The 23669-nt window shown below is 37.8% G+C and overlaps 1 protein-coding gene across 12 annotated transcripts in view; it reads right to left on the bottom strand.

Moving 5' to 3' along the window:
• The window catches only part of DTNB (dystrobrevin beta), a 233382-nt gene that overhangs the window by 175302 nt on the left and 34411 nt on the right, over positions 1–23669 (bottom strand). For all 12 annotated transcript variants that reach the window (XM_081265084.1, XM_081265087.1, XM_081265086.1 and 9 more), the window contains exons 3-4: positions 17895–17975; positions 8555–8768 (exon numbers count right to left, since the gene is read on the bottom strand). In XM_081265084.1, coding sequence (XP_081121210.1) covers positions 8555–8768; positions 17895–17975 — 295 coding nt within the window. The remainder of the gene's footprint in view (positions 1–8554; positions 8769–17894; positions 17976–23669) is intronic.

Here is a 23669-nt window from a genome sequence, read left to right as displayed (position 1 = left end):
AAAAAAAGTCAAACAGCTTAATCAAGTAAAATCAACTTGGAATATTATTCAATTTTGCCACAATCAGAACGCCTGCTGCTTTTCATTTCTACCTCAGACATTTATGAAAAACCCAGCACTGTACTAACTGAAGAATCAAATAAATATAAAAGAGTCTGTACTCTCAAAAACTTTCAATCTCATCTGTACACTTTGGATGTAGTTCAGAATATCATATAATTAAAAACTAAAAATGATACAGACAACTATAGGTCATCAGAGGGGTGAAAATGAGGCTGGTGATAATAAGGAAGGCAATGCCATAGATAAAAACTTGAAGCGAATCCTGAAAAGGACAAAAGATTTGGATGACAGATGAAAAGGAGATGGTACTCTGGGCAGAGTGGGCAGGGGTGAGGTTGGGAGCAGCCCCATGCAAAGGAGCCAGAGATGAGCATGTCCACTGGAAAATCACAGAAGCACCTCAGGGAATTTAACTAAAGCCTGGCGAGCAGGAAGGTGAGGACCAGTGCAGTCAGACCCACAGACAGTGGCTTAATGCAAAACCACGAGAGCCTTAAAGGCTTCTGAAGGGTGAGTTACATGATAAGAGTAGTGTCTTCATCAGATTATCTGGAGGTGATGCACCGAGTGGCCTGGAGAACAAAACAATGGCAAGGAAAAGGCAATACCTCAGAAAAAGTATCCTCTGCCTTTTTTGAAAAAAAAAATACATATATATATATATATATAATACACACTATAAAAAGGCAGGATGAAATAAGCACAAAAAAAATAAACATAAAGAAATCTGAAATATTAACAAATAGTCAAACTCTCCCAAAGGTCTGCCTATCTTGAAACCAAAAGATTCTTGTTTGGAAATTGGCACAAACAATGACTTCTTTGACGAGAAGCTACAAACCACAGAGTAAGGTGAAGAGTGCTCCCCTCTTTCCTCTCTGTCCCCTGATTCCACCGATGGGCACTCCAGAGGAGCTGCAGGCACACATCCCACCACATCCTACAGTAGTACACAGTCACCAACCCCAAGGAGAGATGCAGGCCCCAGGCTCCACTCCTGTCCTCCTCAGAGCAGCAGTTTTTCTCCATTTTTACTAAATCCCCCCACTTAGGATTTCACTATTTTAAACATTCAAGACCCCTAGCCCATTCCCTATTATTTCTTGGAAAATGTCCTAAAACAGTTGTGATCAGAACCTAAAGAGTGAAACCTGCTGCGGGGGTGGGCGATTTCCCATTCAGCACAACACCCTAATTTTATTTGGCTGATATTTTTCTTGTCATCTTGAACACTTCTAAGAACAAGTAGGGACATAAGTACATACTGTAACCAAACACATAAAATGTTTGTGCCGCCCAGGAAATTATAGTTTTGTTTGGAAATCACTGAGGCAGACTGTAACCTGATATTATCATTTTTTCAGCCATGTCCACTCTGTACTCCACTAGTCGGGCAGATTCAGAATTCAATTTGCTTCAATTTTAAATGGACTAGTTTGTTTCTGCTTTGCGTGTGTGCGCATGTGTGTGTGTGTGTGTGTCTGTGTGTGTGTTGCTAGAAATTGAACCCAGGGCCTCACACAGACGAAGCACACACTGTTTTATACTATTTTGTTTTAAATGTCTACTATTAAAAGGCAACTATAAAATCATTTAAAGATATTCAAGGGGCTGGGTTTATGGCTCAGTGGTAGAGCTCTCGTCTAGCATGTGCAAGGCCCTGGGTTCGATCCTCAACACCACATAAAAATAAAATAAAGATATTGTGTCCAACTACAACTAAAAATATACATATTTTTTAAAAAGTATTCAAATTAAACTGCTAAAAGAAGACTATAAAATTATTGCTAACCATATTTTCAAACAACAGGAAATATTTCATATAACTCTATCATAAATTTTAAAACAAAATAGATGGTCCCCAACTTATATCGGTTTGACTTAAATATTTCTTGACTTTGTGATGGTGTGAAAAGCAATACACAATGAGTAAAAATCATACTTCAAATTTTGAACTTTTTAAAAATTTAAATACTGGGGACCAAACCTAGGGGCACTCTACCACTGAGCTACATCCTAGTCTTTTTTATTTTGAGACCTCACTAAGTTGCAAGGTTGGCCTCAAACTGGCAATATTGTTGCCTCAGCCTCCTAAGGATCCAGTGTTATAGGAGTGCACCACTGTAGCCAGCTCAAATTTTCAATCTGGATTGAAATTAGCAAAATGCAGTAGGTCATGCTCTCTTCATTGCAGGACAGAGTCTCCAGCTACATCTCCCAGTCACGTGATCAGCTCCTGGTGGGCCATGTGGTCATAAGAGTAAACAGCAGGTACTCTAGGTGCACTGTGTTGCTCAGCTAGGATGTTTAGTAGTTTAGATGTATTAAATGCATTTTCTCTTTTTTTTTTAATATTTATTTTTTAGTTCTCGGCGGACACAACATCTTTGTTGGTATATGGTGCTGAGGATCAAACCCGGGCCGCACGCATGCCAGGCGAGCGCGCTACTGCTTGAGCCACATCCCCAGCCCTTAAATGCATTTTCAACTTATGATGTGCTCGTTGGGAAATAACCCACAGTAAGTTAAGGAACATCTTTATGTATAAGTTATTACCCTAAAGGAATCTTTAGGTTGTTCAAATTAGCAAAGATGTTTTCTATTAAGTATTATTTTAAATGACAAACACTAAGCCTGGACTGTTCAACGATAAGTTCAATATTCACTGTTTATAGATTTTATCCAAACCTAGTTTCAATAAGTATATTATTTTCTTATAGGTTTGTTTCATTTTTAAGGTGGAATTTCATCATACCTCTGAACTAACACTTTTGGCAAAGGCCACAGATTCATTTATAAGGCAGAAATTGATGAAAAAACACAAGAGGAGGGCTGGGGTTGTAGTTCAGTAGTAGAGTGCTTGCCTCGCATGCGTGAGGCCCTGGGTTCGATCCTCAGCACCACATAAAAATAAATTAAATATATTGTGTACATGTACAACTAAAAAAAATGCTTAAAAAACACAAGAGGAAAAAGATATTCAATTGTCAGAAATAAAGTATAAAATAAATTTCTCAGGAACTCATTATGAAATATTATCCTCTCCTACACAGGAGCAAAAAAGAGAAAACAGTAGCTATCAAAGAAGAAAGCCCTCTCAGAATTAGTATATGAAAATTTTACAACAATAACTCACAATAATCAAGCTGAGTGTTGTGCTTTGGATATGATGTATCCTCCAAAAGCTCAAGTGTGAGACAATGCAAGAAAATTTAAAGGTGAAATGATTGGGTTATGAAAGTCTTAACCTACTCAGTTCATTAATCCACGGACATGGATTAACTGGGTGGTAACTGAAGGCAGGTAGGGTGTGGCTGGAGGAGACAGGTCACTGTGGGTATGCCTTTGGGGTTTATATTTTGTGCTTGATGAACAGAGCTCTCTCTGCTTCCTGATTGCAACGTCCTGAGTTGCGTTCCTCCTCACCACCCTTCCACCATGATGTTCTGCATCATCTCTGGCCCAGAGCAATGGAGTCAACCATCTACGGACTGAGACTTCTAAAACCAGGAGCCAAATAAACTTTTCCTCCTCCAAAATCATTCTTATCAGGTCTTTTGGTAACAGCGAAGAAAAGCTAAATAAAACACTGAGGATGTAACTCAGCAATAGAGCATTTGCCTAGATGTGTGAGACCCTGGGTTCAATCCCCAGTACTGCAACAAAACAGAACACTCACTAAACAATACTTTATCCCTATATATGTGACGAACTGTATTTCAGAAGCAACAAAAGGGTAACACAAATCAGGATAGTGTTAAACTGAACTAGGTTCAGACAGTGGGACGGGACAAGACAGCATAGAGATAAATAGAAGTTACTGCCAATAGTAGTATTTCTGGATTAGATGGCGGGTGCATGGATGTTTATTATCCCTAAAACCGAATAAATGAGGGAGAGAAGAAAGTACTACAAAAAGATCAGTGAGCAACCAGGGCAATAGTCCAGGGGAAGGTGAAGACACACTGGAGAAAAGCATCACACCTGAGATATCAGGAAGTAGAAATGACAGGACTGGGTAATTGGTTGGATGTGGGGACTAGAGGAGAAGGAAGACTTATAAATGATTCTCAGATTTCAGGTTTAAGAAACTGAGTGGACAGTGGGATCATTTCATGAGAAAGGGTTCCACAAGTTTATCATGTACTGCATGAAGCTTAGGGTGACCACTGCAGTTGTCTCCCTCATATCTAATCTACCCATTCCTACCACAGAGTAGCATGTGGTCAAAGTGAGCTTAAACCATTCCCTGCTCCAGAGACACACACCCTGATGTGTTTGAGCTATGAGACACAACACCTCCACATATCTGACCTAAGGGCACAGTTCCAGGGGGAAGTTCAGCTACTTCTGTTTGATGCCGAGAAAAGGTGGCTCTCTCCCTCTACCTATACCTAAAAAAGGATGTATTTAGTGGCTGCTAGCAAGCATTTCTTGAAGTCAGCCTAAGGGTGAACCTGATAGGAAGGCATAGCTGGAAGCAGAGTAAGGAAATGAAGCCAGGGCTTAATGCAACCAAGATCCAAGGCGGGCCTCCCTCTGGCCCCAGTTACTGTAAAAGCCCATGTAAGCAGCTTTCTCTTCCTCACATCTAAAGACACTGAACTAATACCAAGAGCTGAAACAGAAAGGGGTCTGTAAGTAAAAAGCACTAGAATGTGAAAGTGTCTCAATGCAGAACAGGAAGGCAGATCTCTCCCTCCTGCTGGGAATGTAGATAGTCAACTTCTGCCCCGTGGTTGGACCAGACCACAGGATAACCTGCACTGCAGTGGTGGGGGACCCAAGAGGTGGGAAGAATGAGGCTATCCATGTTTTTGCTAGTTTTTGTGGCTTTCGCCAAGGTTGTACACACAGGTGTTTGTAATGGAACTCTGTATTTTTCAACGTTTTAAAATGTGAAGTGCGTTAAATGTAACATTACATAAAGTATGTGATGTTAAAATGTAAAGTATTTAAAACTCAAGCATTTAACAAATTAAATCCTCAGAAAATACTATTTCTGGAAGGAAGTCTCAGACCCCATTTGTTCCTGTTGTTTTAGGGTCTTTTTTTTTTTAAAGAGAGAGTGAGAGAGAGAGAGTGAGAGAGAATTTTTAATATTTATTTTTTAGTTCTCGGCAGACACAACATCTTTGTTGGTATGTGGTGCTGAGGATCGAAGCCGGGCCGCACGCATGCCAGGGGAGCCCGCTACCGCTTGAGCCACATCCCCAGCCCCCAGGGTCTTATAATCTATTATAATAATCAGAAACCATTTGGCAAAAAAAAAAAAAAAAAAAAGAATATAAATTTGAAAGTGAGGAAAGTTAAGATTAAATAATATTTGCCTTCAATTTTAACCTTGAGGAATTATGAAATACAAAACCTGACTCAGTTGAAATAACTAGGTAATCTGCACAAAGGGACTCTCCAGCCTAAATAAATTGACCATTCAATAAAAAGACTAATACTTGAAGTATTTAACAACATAATGCTCTGATTTTCTAAAAATTCTGATAAACAGATCCTTTCTTTTTTCCAGTATAAGAAGGTCAATTTTAGCTGGACATGGTGGCACACACCTGTAATCCCAGGGGCTTGGAAGGCTGAGGCAGGAGGATCACAAGTTCAAAGCCAGCCTCAGCAACCTGGCAGCGCCCTAAGCAACTTAGTGAGACCCTCTCTCAAAATAAAAAATGAAAAGGGCCAGGAAGGTGGCTCAGTGGTTGTGTGCCCCTCGATTAAATCCCTAATACCCCCGCTCCCCAAAAAAAGAAAGCAAGCCAATTTGGTTTTTTTTCCTAATATTTTTAGTTGTAGATGGACACAATGCCTTTATTTTATTTATTTGTTTTTATGTGGTGCTGAGGATCGAACCCAGTGGTTTACACGTGCCAGGCAAGTGCTCTACCACTGAGCCACAGCCACAGCCCCAGAAAGCCAATTTTAAATGTCTAGAGAGTTAAATAAGTTCTTATCATATGCAGATGTCAAGGTTAGTGAAGACAGGATAACAGATTCTAATACCCATGGTCAAAGTGTTAAACATATGGACTTGAATATCACCAAACTCACCCTCCTACTCGTCACTCACTCATCTTTCTGGATTTGCTAGTGTTTTCAGCGTGCTCATCTACCCATCTGTCTTCATCTGGTTGACTGTCCAGTTATTCTTTTTGTCTTTTTCTGCACGTGTCCAGTTCTCTCTGAATCCATCCCAGGATATCTGTGTGCCTTCTGCTCCTATGTTTCTATCTTTTTACTCTTCCTTTCCTCCATTCTTTAGCCATTTGCTATGGTCTGAATGTCTCTGTCACATGAGAGCATGAGAAGGTGGGGTATTTGGGGGGGGGGGGGTGATTAGGTCTTGGGAGTGAAGCCCTCATGAATGGGATTAGTCCCCATATAAGAGGCCAGGCTGGGGAACATAGCTTAGTTGGTAGAGTATTTGCCTCCCATGCACAAAGGCCCTGAGTTTGAGCTCCAGCACCAAAAAAAAAAAAAAAAAGAGGCCCCAGAGAGATCCCTTGCCCCTTTCACCATGTGAAGATACAGCAAGTTGTCATCTGAGAGCCAGAAAGCAGGACCTTACAACATACAATCTCTCCCATGTTCTTGGACTTCCAGCCTCCACAACTGTCAGAAATATATTTCTGTTGTTTATAAGCAACTGTGTTTATGGTGCTTTTTTTTCTATTTTTTATTGGTGCATTACAGTTGTGTATAATAGTGGAATTTGTTATTACATACTCATACATACACACAATGTAACACTATAATTTGGCCAATATCATTCCCAGGTACTTCCTTTTCTCTCCCCTCGGCCCTCCCCTTGGTCCCTTTCCTCTACTCTACTGATCTCCCTTCAATTTTCATGAGATACCCCACCCCCACCTTTCCTTTCCTTTACCTAACTTCCACATATGTGAGAAAAAATATACAACCCTTGACTTTCTGAGTATGGCTTATTTCATAATAATTTCATAATTATTTCATAATTTTCCTGCACATGACATAATTTCATTCTTCTTTATGGCTGAATAAAACTCCACTTTGTATTTGTACCATATTTTCTTTATTCATTCATCCAATGATGGACACCTAGGCTGATCAGTTTAACATATTTTCTTACAGCAGCTCAGACACCATAGTATTTAACTTGATGTGACTATTGAATAAAAGTTTTTAATCCCTGCTTATCATTTTTAGATAGTAGATTCTTTTTTAATATTTATGTTTTAGCGGTGGTTGGACACAATACCTTATTTTATTTTTATAAGGTGCTGAGGATCGAACCCAGGACCTCACACACGCTAGGTGAGCACTCTATCGCTAAGCCACAATCCCAGCCCAGGGAGTAGATATTTTTATTTCTGACTTTTTATAAAAGTGCTTCTTAAATTGATTTGTGTTGTGACCCCTTGAACTGACATACTCAGTGGGTCAGTGTTATGATAAGGTGCTGCTTACTCATCACAGAATAACAATTTTCACTAAGGGTTCTTATCCTCAGATAGTGTAAAATTAAGCTTATGGATTCACTGATCTACTAAAAAGTGACATTAGGATTCTGGGACTCATGTCTCTAGGATATTCTGATTTTAATAATACAAATTTCCTTTAAATAATTTTCTATTAAATATCTATAATATATAATCAGGTAACATCTTATAAACATGTTGTACATTTAGTAACTATCTAATTGTGACCTAACTTTGATATAAAGTTTTACTTTGATACAATTAGTTTCATCACTAACTCACAGAATTTTCACTGTTTAAAGTATAATTAATAACATTTTACAAAGGTATGAACTCAAAGTAAGCCTATAGAGAAAAAAAAAATGAAGCAGATAGAATTAATCTATCCAAACCAAACAGCCAACAGAGTAACAGAAAGCAGACATATGAGCTCTCAGCTCCTGGAATGTAACTGCTAGCTTCTGCTTCCATCCTGCATGATTGGTTTAGTTTTCTTTTTCATAACATCAACTTAATTCTCTAAGAATACAAGTGTTTCAATCATTTACATTTTAATTTGGGATACATTTAAATAATTTTCTTCTCTTGATGTAAGTTTACCAATGTGCTGCACTGAAAAAAAAAATTTTTTAATAGGTTCCTAGATATTTATAAAGACAAAACAAGATACTTTAGTCCAAAGGCACTTAATGTTACAGATTAAAGAAACGATATCTTAAAAGTCAACTAGAAAGCCTCATAATCACACTCACAACCTAGATATATGTCACTAGAGAGGGAACAACTAGGTTAAGATATCTGCAATTGAACTCAACAACATGTCAAGCATTGTGATTCTCCTTGATACTAGAGAGCTTAACATGAGGTGCTCCAGGACAGTTAAGTCACTCTTGACTGGATACAAGGGACTTATACTGACGAACTTCCCTTTTAACTGTGATTCTAAGTGGACTAGCCTAAGGCAGTGTAGAAACAGAGCAATGAAGTGACAGGTGTTCCTAGAGTGAAGCAAGTGTGGAAGGTACTACCTGTCATAAGCGGCAATCATAAAGTTGAGGAGGAGGCTGATGGACTGTTCCACACTGATTTGGTGAGTAGAAGGAAGGCGCTTATTCAACTGATAGTAGATGGATGAGATGACGGTTTCCAGGCGGGACACACTGATCTCGGTGCTATGGTCCAGTGTATTAAGGCCATTGTCTCGAAAGGCTTCGATCATGTTCCAGATATCAACCAGATGAACTAAAACATGAAGAAAATAAGCTGTCAACAATTTTAAAATATGGTGCTCCATTCACAACTGGACACTTACATTTATCAACTAGTTTTTTAAGTTTAAAATATATAATCTCAGGCTGGGGCTCAGCAGTAACGCACTTGCCTGGCATGTGTGAGGCACTGGGTTCAATTCTCAGCACCACTTACAAATAAATAAATAAAAATAAAAAATTTCATCAACAATAAAAAATATTTTTTAAAAAATATACACTCTTTAGTCAACAAAGAGAAACACATTCTATGGAATGATAGTCTCAGAAGTCATCAAGAATCCACTATAAACTGGGTGCAATGGCACTTATCCCAGCGACTCAGGAAGCTAAAGTAGGAGAATCCCAAGTTCAAGATCAGACTCAGAATTCAGAGAGAACTTCAGCAACTTAGCAAACTTTGTCTCAAAACTAAAAACTTTAAAAAAACTGAGGATGTAGCTCAGTGGGAAAACACCCATGGGTTCAATACCCAGTACAAAAAAGAAGCCACTGTGGACCATGATGGACCATCTGCACTTTTATATTTGAATAACTGGTGAATTTGAATAACATGCTTGCCTAGCATGTGTGATGCACTGGGTTCGATTCTCAGCACCACATAAAATAAAAAATAAATAAAAATAAAGGTCCATCAACAACCAAAAAATATTTTTAAAAAAATTTAATGGAGGGATCAAGAAATATTCATAATGGGGCTGGGGCTGGGGCTGGGGCTCAGTGGTAGAGCACTTGCCTGGCATGTGTGAGGCACTGGGTTTGATCCATAGCACCACATAAAAATAGAAAACAAATAAAATAAAGGTGTCCACCTATGACTTAAGGAAAACAAATTATATATATTTTTGTAAGAACTTTCGCTCTTTTTAGTAACTTGCTACATTATCTCAAGTCACCTTATTTTAATACTTTAGCCTAGAAACTCTGAGAATATTTTACAACTAAAACTTTACTCTCGGGCTGGGGATGTGGCTCAAGCGGTAGCGCGCTAGCCTGGGATGCGTGGGGCCTGGGTTCGATCCTCAGCACCACATACCAACAAAGATGTTGTGTCCGCCGAGAACTATAAAATAAATATTAAAAATTTTCTCTCTCTCTCTCTCCTCTCTCACTCTCTCTTTAAAAAAATAAAATAAAATAAAAAAACTTTACTCTCTATAACCCTAAGAAGAGAGAAAATACAATAGTAAAACACTAAATGCCTCATGGACCACTCACAGCTCTGAACAATGGTAAGCAGAAAATAAATTTATCTTTTGTCTCTTTTCTCCATGACTTAAGAAGCTGATTTATTTTAAATTTTATTTCCAATAACAAAGCAGCCTTGTACCTGGATCTACTCTCCCCTTGAAAATAACTAAAAAATAACTAAAAACACAGAAACACCATCTTCAGTGCACTGGTGACTCAGGAAGAAAGTACTTGTACTCAACGAGACAGAAGAGACATTTCCTTGATAGTTAGAATGAAACTTGACTTCACTCAGGAGACTGAAACTTCTACCCAAAAGAAAGTTGATATAACTACAACAGAAAAAAGAGGGGATCGAAAACCACATGATCACCTAGATGGACACAGAAAAAGCATTTGGCAAAATCTATCACCCTTTCATAATACACACACAAGTTAGGAACAAAAGGAAAATTCCTCAGCTTGATAAAGGACATCTACCAAAAAAACCACAGTTAATGCTCTCCTTAACTGGGAAAGACAGACGCTCTCCCCTCAAGATCGGGAGCAACACATCTGAAGAATGAGCAACCAAGAAAACAGATACACTGGGTATTATTCAAATTTAAATTTGTGTTTCAAAAGATAACAGCAATAAAATGAGAAGGCAAGGGATGGAAGAAAATATTTGCAAGTCATAATTAAGAAAGATCTATGTCCAGAATACATAAATACTCTTAGAACTCAACCAAAAAAGACAAACAATTTAAATATGGGAAACAGCAAAGACACTTATCCAAAGAAGATATTCAGATGGCCAACAGCACATGAACAGATGCTATACATCATTAGTCTTAGGGAAATACAAAACAAAAGCTCAACGATATACCACTTCACACCACTAGGATAACGATAAATTTTTAATAGAAAACATCAACTGTTGGTAAGGATTTGGAGAAACTGGAACTTTTGTACATTCCTGCATTATTTAGCTGCATTATTCACAAGTCAAAAAGGAGAAATAACCTGAGCTGGGACTGTACTTCAGTGGTAGAGCACTTGCCTGGCATGTGTGAGGCACTGGGTTCCATTCTCAGCACCACATACAATTAATAAACTAATTAATTAATTATTAATTAATTAATTAATTAATAGAGGCATGCTGTCCATCTACAACTACAAAAAAAAAAATTTAAACATATAAACAACCCAAATGACTACCAACTGATAAATAAACAAAATCTAGTATATGTACAGAATATTATTTGGCCATAAAAAGAACGAAGTACTGATACACGCAGATGAAACTTGAAACCTGCATGCTAAGATTTTAGACAGTAAAGAACACATATCACATGATTTTACTTATATTTATAGTACAGAAATGGAAAATCCATAGAAGAAGTAAATTATTTGTAGCCAAGGAATAGGAGGATGAGGGAACCAAGATAACTACAAATACAACAGGGAGACGAAGACGTCCTGGAATTAGACACTGAGGAGGACTGCACAACTAACTCTCTGAATGCACTAAAACCCACTGAACTGCACACAAGAGTGAATTTTAGTATGAGAATTATATATACCACAATTTTAAAAAATGGTGGAACAAAACATTCCCAGAGATAAGAGTTATCGCATAATGATAAAAGTTTAAATTCAACAGAAACATGTAAGAACTTTTTGTTTACTCCTAACAGAATAGCCTCAAATTATACAGAGCAAAAATGAACACACGCTAAAGAGACACCAAACTCATTCACAATCTTAACAGCAGATACTAATACACCTCTCTTATTTCTAGTACAATCATAGAAAACCAACTCTGGACACAGTGGTTAACCTCCATGTCTAACAAAGTAGGCATAAGGACAACATATGAATCAATGCCCTCAGTGATTAGGATAATACGCAGCTCACAACTCTAACCCCAGCTGCTCAGGAGGCTGGGGCAAGAGGATTCTAAGTGACCAAGCAAGATTCTGTCTCAAAATAAAAATCTTTAAAAGGGCTGAGCTTGTGGCTCAGTGGTGGAGTGCTTGCCCAGTATGCACAAGCCTGTGTTCCTTAGTAGTAGAAAATATTTAAAAGATAATTTTTTTAAATTAACCTTTAAAAATTAAGAAACACCCTACTAGGGAATATTCTTAACCTAATGAAGGCTATCTATCTACAAGGAACCTGCAGTAAATGAACTACTTAATAGGAAATGTGGAAAGCCTGTTCTAATGCTGATAATAAGATGTGGAGGGCTGGGGATGTGGCTCAAGCGGTAGCGCGCTCGCCTGGCATGCGTGTGGCCCGGGTTCGATCCCCAGCACCACATACAAAACAAAGATGTTGTGTCCGCCGATAACTAAAAAATAAATATTAAAATTCTCTCTCTCTCTCATTCTCTCTTTAAAAAAAAAAAAAAAAAAGATGTGGATGTCCACCATCACCAACTTCACTAGACTTGAGGCCTAACCAATAGAAATATGCAGGATAAAGTAGGAAGCAGTAAGAAAGACAAATAAATACAATGGCCATCTACTAGATATGACAAAACTATGCATGCATAAAATCATAAATATCTAAGAAATAAGTTATTAAAATTAATATATGGATCTAAAACAACTGATAGAGGGTAAAAATATATAAGTCACTGTACTTCCATATATCACTAACATACAATGAAATTTTAAAGTGCTATTTATAGTAGTACATAAGTCAGAAAGACTATTGACAAATTCAATGAATGTGCTACATTACTACAAAGAAATCTATAAATATAATTGGCAGAAATTAAAGACCTAAATAAATAAAGGATGGATTTACCATGTTCATAGAGAAAATGTCAATATTGAAAATATGTCAATTCTACCGAACTTGATCTATTTATTCATTCAGTCACAATTAAAATCCCAAGAAGACTATATATTAAAGAAGTGAATTATATGTAAATTATACCTAAAAAAAAAAAGAAAAAATCTCAGCAGTTCTTTGTTTTACTTGAGTTCTAGTAGAAACTGTGAGATTCAAAAATCTGTATGAAAATGAAAAAAAGGCTACAAATGTCCCAGAGAATCTTAAAGAAAAACAGAATGAAGTAGGAAGACTTGCTTTACCTATAAGAAGGCTTATTAAAAGCTATCATGATGGTTACTGTACGGTATTGGTACAAGGACAAAAAAACCCACAAACACAAGAGGTCTCAGTAGATCTTCTCACATACAGACACCACTATGAACATTCTTGCATATTTCTCCTAAGGTGTATGAGAGGATTATTTGGCAATGAAAAAAAAAAGGATAGCTTTCAAAAAACAGGGAGGGGCAATGGAACGTGGATATGGACAAACATAAGGCTAACCCTACTTGTACTGTATACCCACACAAAGTTAAGGGAGAGTGTAGGACCATAAATAAAAGGTAGAACAATGTATCTTCTATTCTGCATTTCCAACTTCACTACCCGAGTTCAGGTTCTCAAAGCTGCACACACAGGATACTATTTCCCAAAAATAACTACGGGAGGAATGACAGAAAACAAGAATTGCTCAAAGTCAGTGGTTTTCAAATACTTTGACTACAACCCACAGAAATATATTTAAACCAATACACACACACACACACACACACACACACACACACACATTCACAAACACTTTTTTTTTACCATAAAAACTACATTCTGATACTTTTCTCTTTCTTTTGTATAACATGTTTTAAGTTGTGACAATAAAACAAGATTTCATGAAGCATCAATGCATGGGTCACAACACATGATTTGAAAAATCATGCTTTGGGAAATCAATGAAGAGAGAAACACAACTTTGATGTAGTATAGCATAAAAAACTTCTTGGAAAGAATTTTAAGCTAGGCTTTGTAAGGCTGAAAGTCTGGTAGACGTTATCAGATGTAATATAACTTGCCCAAGTTGTTTGTTTCAATAAATGGCAAACTAAGTCTAAAACCTAGGTTAAAGAGCTGGCGTTGTGAAGGCATCGATAAATTCCTTAAGGCATATGAGCTACCCAGATTGAGTCAGGATGATATAAACAACCTAAACAGACCAATATCAAGTGAGGAAATAGAAGAAGCCATCAAAAGACTACCAACCAAGAAAAGCCCAGGACCGGACAGATACACAGCAGAGTTTTACAAGAACTTTAAAGAAGAACTAATACCAATACTCTTCAATCTATTTCAGGAGATAGAAAAAGAGGGAGTACTTCCAAATTCATTCTATGAGGCCAACATCACCCCGGTTCCAAAACCAGATAAAGACACTTCAAAGAAATAAAAACTTCAGACCAATATCCCTAATGAATATAGATGCAAAAATCCTCAATAAAATTCAGGCAAACTGGATACAAAAACATATCAAAAAGATCGTGCACCATGACTAAGTGGGATTCATCCCTGGGATGCAAGGCTGGTTCAATATACGGAAATCAATAATGTAATTCACCAAATCAATAGACTTAAAGAACCATATGATCATCTCGATAGATGCTGAAAAAGCATTCGACAAAATACAGCATCACTTTATGTTCAAAACGCTAGAAAAATTAGGGATAACAGGAAATTACCTCAACATGGTAAAAGCTATATACGATAAGCCTCAGGCCAGCATCATTCTTTTTTTTTTTTTTTTAAAGAGAGAGTGAGATTTGAACAACCAACAATAAAAAAAAAAAAGAATGCTGTGAACTGCAAAAGAAAAAAAAAGGTAGAGAGTGAGAGAGGAGAGAGAGAGAGAGAGAGAGAGAGAGAGAGAGAGAGAGAGAGAGAGAGAATTTTTTAATATTTATTATTTTTTAGTTCTCGACGGACACAACATCTTTGTTTGTATGTGGTGCTGAGGATCGAACCCAGGCCGCACGCATGCCAGGCGAGCGCGCTACCGCTTGAGCCACATCCCCGCCCCCCAGCATCATTCTAAATGGAGAAAAATTGAAGGCATTCCCTTTAAAATCTGGAACAAGACAGGGATGCCCTCTCTCACCACTTCTATTCAACATAGTTCTTGAAACACTAGCCAGAGCAATTAGACAGACAAAAGAAATTAAAGGCATAAAAATATAGGAAAAGAAGAACTTAAATTAGCACTATTTGCCGATGACATGATCCTATACCTAGCAGACCCAAAAAGTTCAACAAGAAACTTGTAGAACTAGTAAATGAATTCAGCAAAGTGGCAGGATATAAAATCAATACCAATAAATCAAAGGCATTCCTGTATATCAGTGACAAATTCTCTAAAATGGAAATGAGGACAACTACTCCATTCACAATATCCTCAAAATAAATAAAATACCTGGGATTCAACCTAACAAAAGAGGTGAAAGATCTATACAGTGAAAACTACAGAACCCTGAAGAAAGAAATAGAAGAAGACCTTAGAAGATAGAAGGATTTACCTTGCTCATGGATTGGTAGAATTAATATTATTAAGATGGCCATATTACCAAAAGCACTTTACAGATTCAATGCAATTCCCATCAAAATCCCAATGACATTCCTTGCAGAAATAGAAAAAGCAATCATGAAACTCATCTGGAAAAATAAGAGACCCAGAATAGCTAAAGTAATTCTAAGCAGGAAGAGTGAAATTGGTGGTATCATGATTCCAGATTTCAAACTATATTACAGAGCAATAGTAACAAAAACAGCATGGTACTGGCACCAAAACAGGCTGGTAGACCAATGGTACAGAATAGAGGACACAGAGACAAATCCACAAAATTACAACTACCTTATATTAGACAAAGGTGCTAAAAATATGCAATGGAGAAAGGATAGCATCTTCAACAAATGGTGCTGGGAGAACTGGAAATCCATATGAAACAAAATGAAATTGAATCCCTTTCTCTCACCATGCACAAAAGTCAACTCAAAATGGATCAAGGAGCTAGGAATCAGACAAGAGACTCTGCGTCTAACAGAAGATAAAGTTGGCCTAATCTTCATCACATGGGGGCAGGCCCCAAATTTCTTAATAAGACACCTATAGCACAAGAGTTAAAACCAAGAATCAACAAATGGGATGAATTCAAACTAAAAAGTTTTTTCTTAGCAAGAGAAATAATATGTGAGGTGAATAGGGAGCCTACATCCTGGGAACAAATTTTTACCCCTCAAACATCAGATAGAGCTCTAATCTCTAGAGTATACAAAGAACTCAAAAAATTAAACAACAAAAAAGCAAATAACCCAATCAACAAATGGGCCAAGGACTTGAACAGAAACTTCTCAGAAGAGGATATACAATCAATCAACAAATACATGCAAAAATGCTCACCATCTCTAGCAATCAGAGAAATGCAAATTAAAACTACTCTAAGATACCATCTCACTCCAATAAGAATGGCAGCCATTATGAAGTCAAACAACAATAAGTGCTGGAGAGGATGGGGCGGGTGGAAGTACACTCATACATTGCTGGTGGGACTGTAAATTTGCAAATTGGTACAGCCAATTTGGAAAGAAGTATGGAGATTCCTTGGAAAGCTGGGAATGGAACCACCATTTGACTCAGCTATTCCCCTTCTCAGACTATACCCAAAAGACCTAAAAAGAGCATACTACAGGGACACAGCCATATCAATGTTTATAGCAGCACAATTCACAATAGCCAGAATGTGGAACCAAACTAGATGCCCTTCAATAGATGAATGGATTAAAAAATGTGGCATTTATACACAATGGAATATTACTCAGCATTAAAAAATAACAAGATCATGGCATTTGCAAGCAAATGGATGGCATTAGAGCAGATTATGCTAAGTGAAGTTAGCCAATCCCTAAAAAAACAAATGCCGAATGTCTTCTCTGATATAAGGGGGTGACTCAAAACGGGATAGGGAGGAAGAGCATGAGAAGAAGACTACCACTAAATAGGGAAGAGAGGTGGGAGGGAAAAAGAGGGAGAAGGGGAGTTGCACGGAAGATGGAAGGAGAACCTCATTGTTATACAGAATACATATATGATGTTGTGATGAGAAAAAGAAAAAAAAAGTGTGTCACATTAGATTGGATAGAGAGAAAGGACGGGAGAGGAGGGGAGGAGTAGGGGGGATAGGAAGGGCAGCAGAATAGAATAGACATTATGATTGATGTATGTACATTCCATGTATGTATTATATGTCAAAATACATTCTGCTGTCATGTATGACTAAAAAAATAAAATAAAAATAAATCGTATGGTTAAAAAAAAAAAGAGCTGGGGTTGTAGCTCAGTGGTGCAGCGCTTGCCAAGCACGTGTGAGGCACTAGGTTCGATCCTCAGCACCACATAAAAATAAATAAAATAAAGGTATTGTGTCCATCTACAACTAAAAAAATACAGAATAAAAAATAAATAAAGTCTAGGTTAATGTTCTTTTCATTATATATTATTATTTTTCATTAATAGTCCCTCTCTCCCACCACCATATACATAAGAAAAATATAATAATTCATACAACAGTTCATCTTCACGGAAATTAAGAGACTACATACATATATACACACATATATCCACCTATACTTTATAGTGCACATGAAAGCAATTACTTATCAAAAGGTTAATTTTTTATATTAACCTTAATCAAGAAAATTCCTACTACATATTTACCAAAACATCGATGTTTTTCTTTTTCCCCAGAAGCTGATAAATCGTATTAAAGTTTGTTTAACACATTTCTTTAACATTAGCAACAAGGAGAATTCAATTTTCATGCTTAAAGAACATTCACCATCATGCCAACCTCAAAACATTCTGTTCAACATTCTGGGGACACAGGAGTAAAATGACAAGTTCTTTCCATTATAAAGCTTATATTCTGATAAATACTTGCAACAAAAAGAATTCAATTAACATCACAATGTGTCCAAAAGATATTAAAATATTTTACAACATTGATAGCCCCATCTGCCCATCAGAGAAATGAGAAGAATGACTTACGGTTGCATCGTTTCTGTACAAAGCGTAATTTGCAAGCTGTTCTGTAAGTTGATAATCGTATGACATCAAAATTCTGTGCACCTGAAAAAAGGGCAAAAAAAATGTTCAACTGGATTTACCACTGAATTTCTTACACTAGGAAGTGGGGCTCCACCGCGTGACCACAGCACCCAGCGGTCAGCCAGGCCTTCTGAGAAAGCCAATGTGCAGGGAGAGTGGGAGACACTTCCTCCCCTTCCCACTACAGGCAGGACTCTGCCAGCAGCCTTGCCAACATCACCCTTAGGTTGGGCTAAGTAAGCTGAGGAAGGCTGGCTCACAACTTGAGGGACCCATGCAATCAGAGAGGGGAGCAGGTGGCGTTGCAGGTGGAAGAGCAGGAAGACGCAAGCCTCAATTCAAGAAAGCTAAATTCCAGCCCCAAAAAATCGAATGTGACGCAGCCACACTGCATATTTCTTCTCAGCCTTGGTGTCCTCATCAGCAAATCAAGGGGACTGGACCAGCTGACCAGTAAGCCTCGTTTCCAGGACTGTGGGAACCTGTACTTTCCTAAATATGGCCACAGGGGTATTCCCAGAGCTGTGCTTTATGTACTTCTAGTACAACATCCCTCCCCTGCACTTGAACAGGAGACTGTAACTGATCAGAATTCAACAGAAGTGGAGGTAGGTGATAAGACACAGCTCAGCTTGCCCCTGCTCCGGCAGGATGCCTGCCCTGGGAACCCAGCTGTCATGTTGTGTGGAAATAGAGACCGAATGGCCAGTAGACAGGGGCCACAGAGCACAGTTCAGACGTAGAGGAATGGAGTCCATGCACCAAGACACTCTCAACTGCCAAACCTGTGAGTGAGTGAGTGAGTGAGTGAGTGAGCCTTAAAAATGACTCAGCCCTGAGCTTTTACCTTCTAACCAAGACCTGGGACATTCAGAACAAAGTCAACAAGTCAGAACTGGATGTCTATACCCACAAAACTAGAAACAAAATAAATGATCATTTAGGGTGACACAGTCATAGTAACTAGAATGCCACCTAAAATTATATGTCTACAAATTAAACTTTATTCTCACTATATAATTTGCTGTAAATAAAGTCTCCTTTGATTTTAAGGTCATTTCAGATAGGTTTGGTCTCCAATTTGAGTTCCTTATTTCATCTATGCTGCCTTTATAATTCTTGACTCACTAAGGAGAAACTGAACTGGAATAAATTATCTTCTACAGTATTCATAGGCATCGCTCATTTCCACTCCACAGTATAGAAGGAGAAACAGGATTCTCCAGGTTCTTGGGGAAAGTAATTGACCAAAAGTAAAATATTTCTTTTAATCTCACTTCTATCAACCTTTACCTTAATGCCATGATTAAAATTATTTCTTCTACACCTGGTTCTCACAAAAATTTCTATACTTCTATACCATTATTATGTAGTCCTACTTTTTTTGAGATACAAAAACTTCTTGTTTGGTAGTGCTGGGGATTGAACCCAGGGCCTTGTGCATGCAAGGCAAACACTCTACCAATTGAGCTATATCCCCAACGTGAGATACAAAAGCTTTATTTAAGCGGGGCACAGTGATGCATGTCTGTAATCCCAGCACTTGGGAGGCTGAGGAAGGAGGATCATGAATTCAAAGCCAGCCTCAGCAAAAGCAAGGTGCTAAGTTGAGGATCTGGCTCAGTGGTCAAGTGCCCCTGGATTCAATCCCCAGTACCCACTCACCCCCAAAAAAAATACTTTATTTAAATATGATTTAGGCCAGGCACAGTGGTGCATGCCTATAATCCCAGCAACTTGGGAGGCTGAGGCAGAAGGATTGCAAGTTTGAGGCTAGCCTTAGCAATTTAGCAATGCCCTAAACAACATAGTGAGACCCTGTCTCAAAATAATAAATAAAAAGGTATTGAGATATGGCCCAGGTTTAATCCCTGGTGCCCAAAAAAAAAAGGAGAAAAAAATTCATATACCATACAAATTATTCATAAAGTATACCATTCAATGGTTATTATTACATACACAAAATTGTGCAATTATCATTATAATTGGTTTACAAAATTTTCATCATCCAAAAGAGATCTCTTCCGTTAGCCGTCACTTTGCCTACTACTTAATTGGGTTATCTTACAACCAACTAGAGAGAAGTCACAAGACATATGATTTGCAAATATTCTCTCCCGTTCTGTAGGTGATCCTTTCACTCTCTTGAAGTACAAATGTTTATCATTTAAGTCCAATTTATCTATTTATTCTTTCATCATCTGTGCTTCTGATGTCATATCCAAGAAGATTTACACCTGTGTTTTTTTTTTAAGTTTTTTTCTCTTGTACTTAGGTCTATGATTTTTAGTTAATCCGATATATAGTGTGAGGTAAGGACCCAAATGCATTGTTTCACATGTAGTTACCAAGTTTCTCCAACACCCTTTGTTCAAAAGACTATTCTTTCCTCATTGAATGATCTTGAAATCCTTGCCAAAAATCAATTAACCAGGGGCTGGGGTGGTGGCTCAGTGGCACAGTGCTTGCCCAGCATGTGTGAGGCACTGGGTTTGATTCTCAGCACCACATATAAATAAATGAATAAAATAAAGGTCCATCAACATCTAAAAAAAGAAAAAGCAATTAACCACCACTGACTCTGGTGACATAAGCTTGTAATTCCTGCAACTCAGTAGGCTGAAGCAGAAGGATCACAACTTCAAGGCCAGCCTCAGTAACTTAGGGAGGTCCTAAGTAACTCAGTGAGATCCTGTCTCAAAAAATAAAATATGAAGGACTAGGGATGTAGCTCAATGGTAAAACGCCCCTGGGTTTAATCCCCAGCACCAAAAAAGAAAAAAATAATAATCAACTGACCATAAATATATGAGTTTAATTCCAGACTTTCAATTCTACCCTCTTAAACGTCTCCCAAAGGCCCATGTGTTAAAGGTCAAAGTCTTTGAGATGTCACTGTGGTATAGTCATTAAGAGGTGAACCCTACAGGCCAGGACATAGCTCAGTTGGCAGAGTGGTTGCCTTGCATGCACAAAGCCCTGGGTTCAATCCCCAGCACCAAAAAAAAAAAAAAAAAAAAAAAGAGGTGGGAAGTCTTCAACTCATGGGGATATGTCCTCAAAGGGGCCGATGGACCTTGGTCTCTTCTGTCTTTCATTTCTGACCATATGAATGGCTTCCTCTGCTGTCTGCTTCTACTATGATGCACCATTTCACCAAAGACTCAAAAATAATGAGGCCAAGAGATCATGGACAGAAACCTTCAAAACTATGTGCTGGGGCACTAAGCCACATCCCCGGCCCTTTTTACTTATTTATTTATTTATAAGACAAGATTTTGCTGCTACATTTGCTCCTTTTTTTCCTCCACAGTTGCTCTTTTTAAAATTGATTGTTCCAGGTATTCTGTTACAACGATGGAAAGCTATGTGTCTATTCTTATGGAGGAGCACATGACCTAGATTAATATAACTTTGCAGTAAGTTCTAAAGGCAGAACATGTGAGTCCTCCAACTTTTTTCTCCTCTTCCAAGATCATTTTGGTTCTTCTAGGTCCTTCAAGTTCTCATATGAATTTTATAATCAGCCTACCTATTCTGCAAAAAAGCCAGTAAGGATTTTTTGATCCTGAAATTGAATCTATGAATCAATTTAGGAAATATTGCCACATTAACAGTATTAAATTTTCCAGTTGATTAACACAGAGCATCTTTCCATTTATGAGGTCTTTCTTAACTTCTTTCAACAATGCATTGCAGTTTTTAGCACACAGATTTTATAACTCTTTTGTTAAATTTATTTCTATTTTCTTTTACTCATTTAGCTTCTAAATATATTACCATCTCAACCTAAATATTTTAAATAGGGACCACTAAATATTAATTAATCAAAAGCAAACCAATGGTTTAAAGAAACAATGTTGACAAATGTAAAAGTCCATTTAATAAATAAGGTGTCATTAGATCACTACGTTAATTTTAATCTCTATTTTTATGAAAGATTTTAATGAGAAATATTGACAAAACAAATGAAAATAACTAGGAGAAGAAAGTTCTCATTCCCAGTTCAAAAAGAGAAAGATTACCAGTCTGGTCAGACTGCAGGGCATTCATTAGGCCATGTTTGCCTATGAGGCCATGTTTGGAGGAGAAAGTCAGTGAACTTGGTATAACTTGTTCCCTTCAGACTCTGGGGCAATCAGAGTCAGATTTGGGTACTTCAAAAAAATGAAATACAGCAAATATTACGTAAGTCCAAAGCTAAGTAGTTTTGGAAAATGAGAAAGCTATATGCTCTAGCCAAATGTGTCAGAGATCTCTACCCTAAAGTTCCAGGTACTGGTGAAGAATCAAGTGTCAGTCTCCTTTCCTTTGCCACTGTTCTTGTGAAAACGCCCCACTCTAAAACCCAGTAGAAGAAGGTTCAGACAGTGAGATAGCCCAGGATTCTGCAACTGTAGGGAGTCCTGGTCACGATACCACTTTTAAAGATCTAATAGCAGTCACATGCCAAAATAATTTCTGAAAGTAAGATATAATCAATACCTTAGAAGTTCATCAAAACTTTGTTGTGCCAACATTCCACCCACCAGGTTCCAAAACTTCCCACATGTCTACCTGCTTCTGGATTTTTTTAAAAAATATTTAGTTTTTTAATTGTAGTTGGACACAATACCTTCATTTTATTTACTTATATGTGGTGCTGAGGATCGAGCCCAGGGCCTTGCCGCTGAGTCAAAGCCCAGCCCCTGCTTCTGGATTTTATAAGAATCCTCATCCACTGCCTCTAGGATAGCCTTCACTTTTTTTTTCCCTGGGGATGTGGTTACTGGAGATCTAACTCAGGGATGCTTAATCATGAGCCACATCTCCCATTTTTATTTTTTATATTGAAACAGGGTCTCACCAATTTGCTTAGGTCCTCATTAAATTGCTGAAGCTGTCCTCGAATTTGAGATCCTCCTGCCTCAACCTCCTGAGTTGCTAAGATTACAGGTATGCACCATCACACCCGAACAGCCTTCCCTTTTTTTTTTTTTTTTTTAATACAGGCTGAATATCCCTTATCCAAAACTCTGGGGACCAAAAGTATTTCAGATTTTTGAGCTTTTCAGATTTTATCAGTTGTGCATCTCTAATGCAAAACTTTTTTTTTAATCTTTTCGTTTTGTATTTTTAATTATACACAACAGTAGAATGAATTTTGACATACATATATACATGGAGTATAACTTACCATTTTTGTGGTTGTACATAAAGTGGAGTTACACTGGTTGTGTATTCATATATGAACATAGGAATCATTCTGCTGTCTTTCCCATTCCCATCCTCTCTCCCTTCCCCCCATTCTCCCCATCTAATCCACTGAACCTCCACTCCCACCCCCACCCTATCCCCCGCCTATTGTGAGTCAGCATCCACACTTTCAGTCTTTGGTTTTGGGGGATTGGCTTATTTCACTTAGCATGATAGTCTTCACTTCCATCCATTTACCAGCAAAGGCCATAATTTCATTCTTTTTTTTTTTTTTAGAGAGAGAGAATTTTTTAATATTTATTTTTTAGTTCTCGGTGGACACAACATCTTTGTTTGTATGTGGTGCTGAGGATCGAACCCGGCCGCATGCATGCCAGGCGAGCGCGCTATTGTTTGAGCCACATCCCCAGCCCCATAATTTCATTATTCTTTAAGGCTGAGTAATATTCCATTGTATATATGTACCATATTTTCATTATCCATGTATCTGTGGAAGGGCACCCAGGTTGGTTCCATAGC

This window comes from Spermophilus citellus (assembly GCF_964194105.1).
Source record: "Spermophilus citellus genome assembly, chromosome: 13".
In the NCBI taxonomy this organism is placed as follows: Eukaryota; Metazoa; Chordata; class Mammalia; order Rodentia; family Sciuridae; genus Spermophilus; species Spermophilus citellus.
This window is presented reverse-complemented; position numbering and strand designations above follow the sequence as displayed.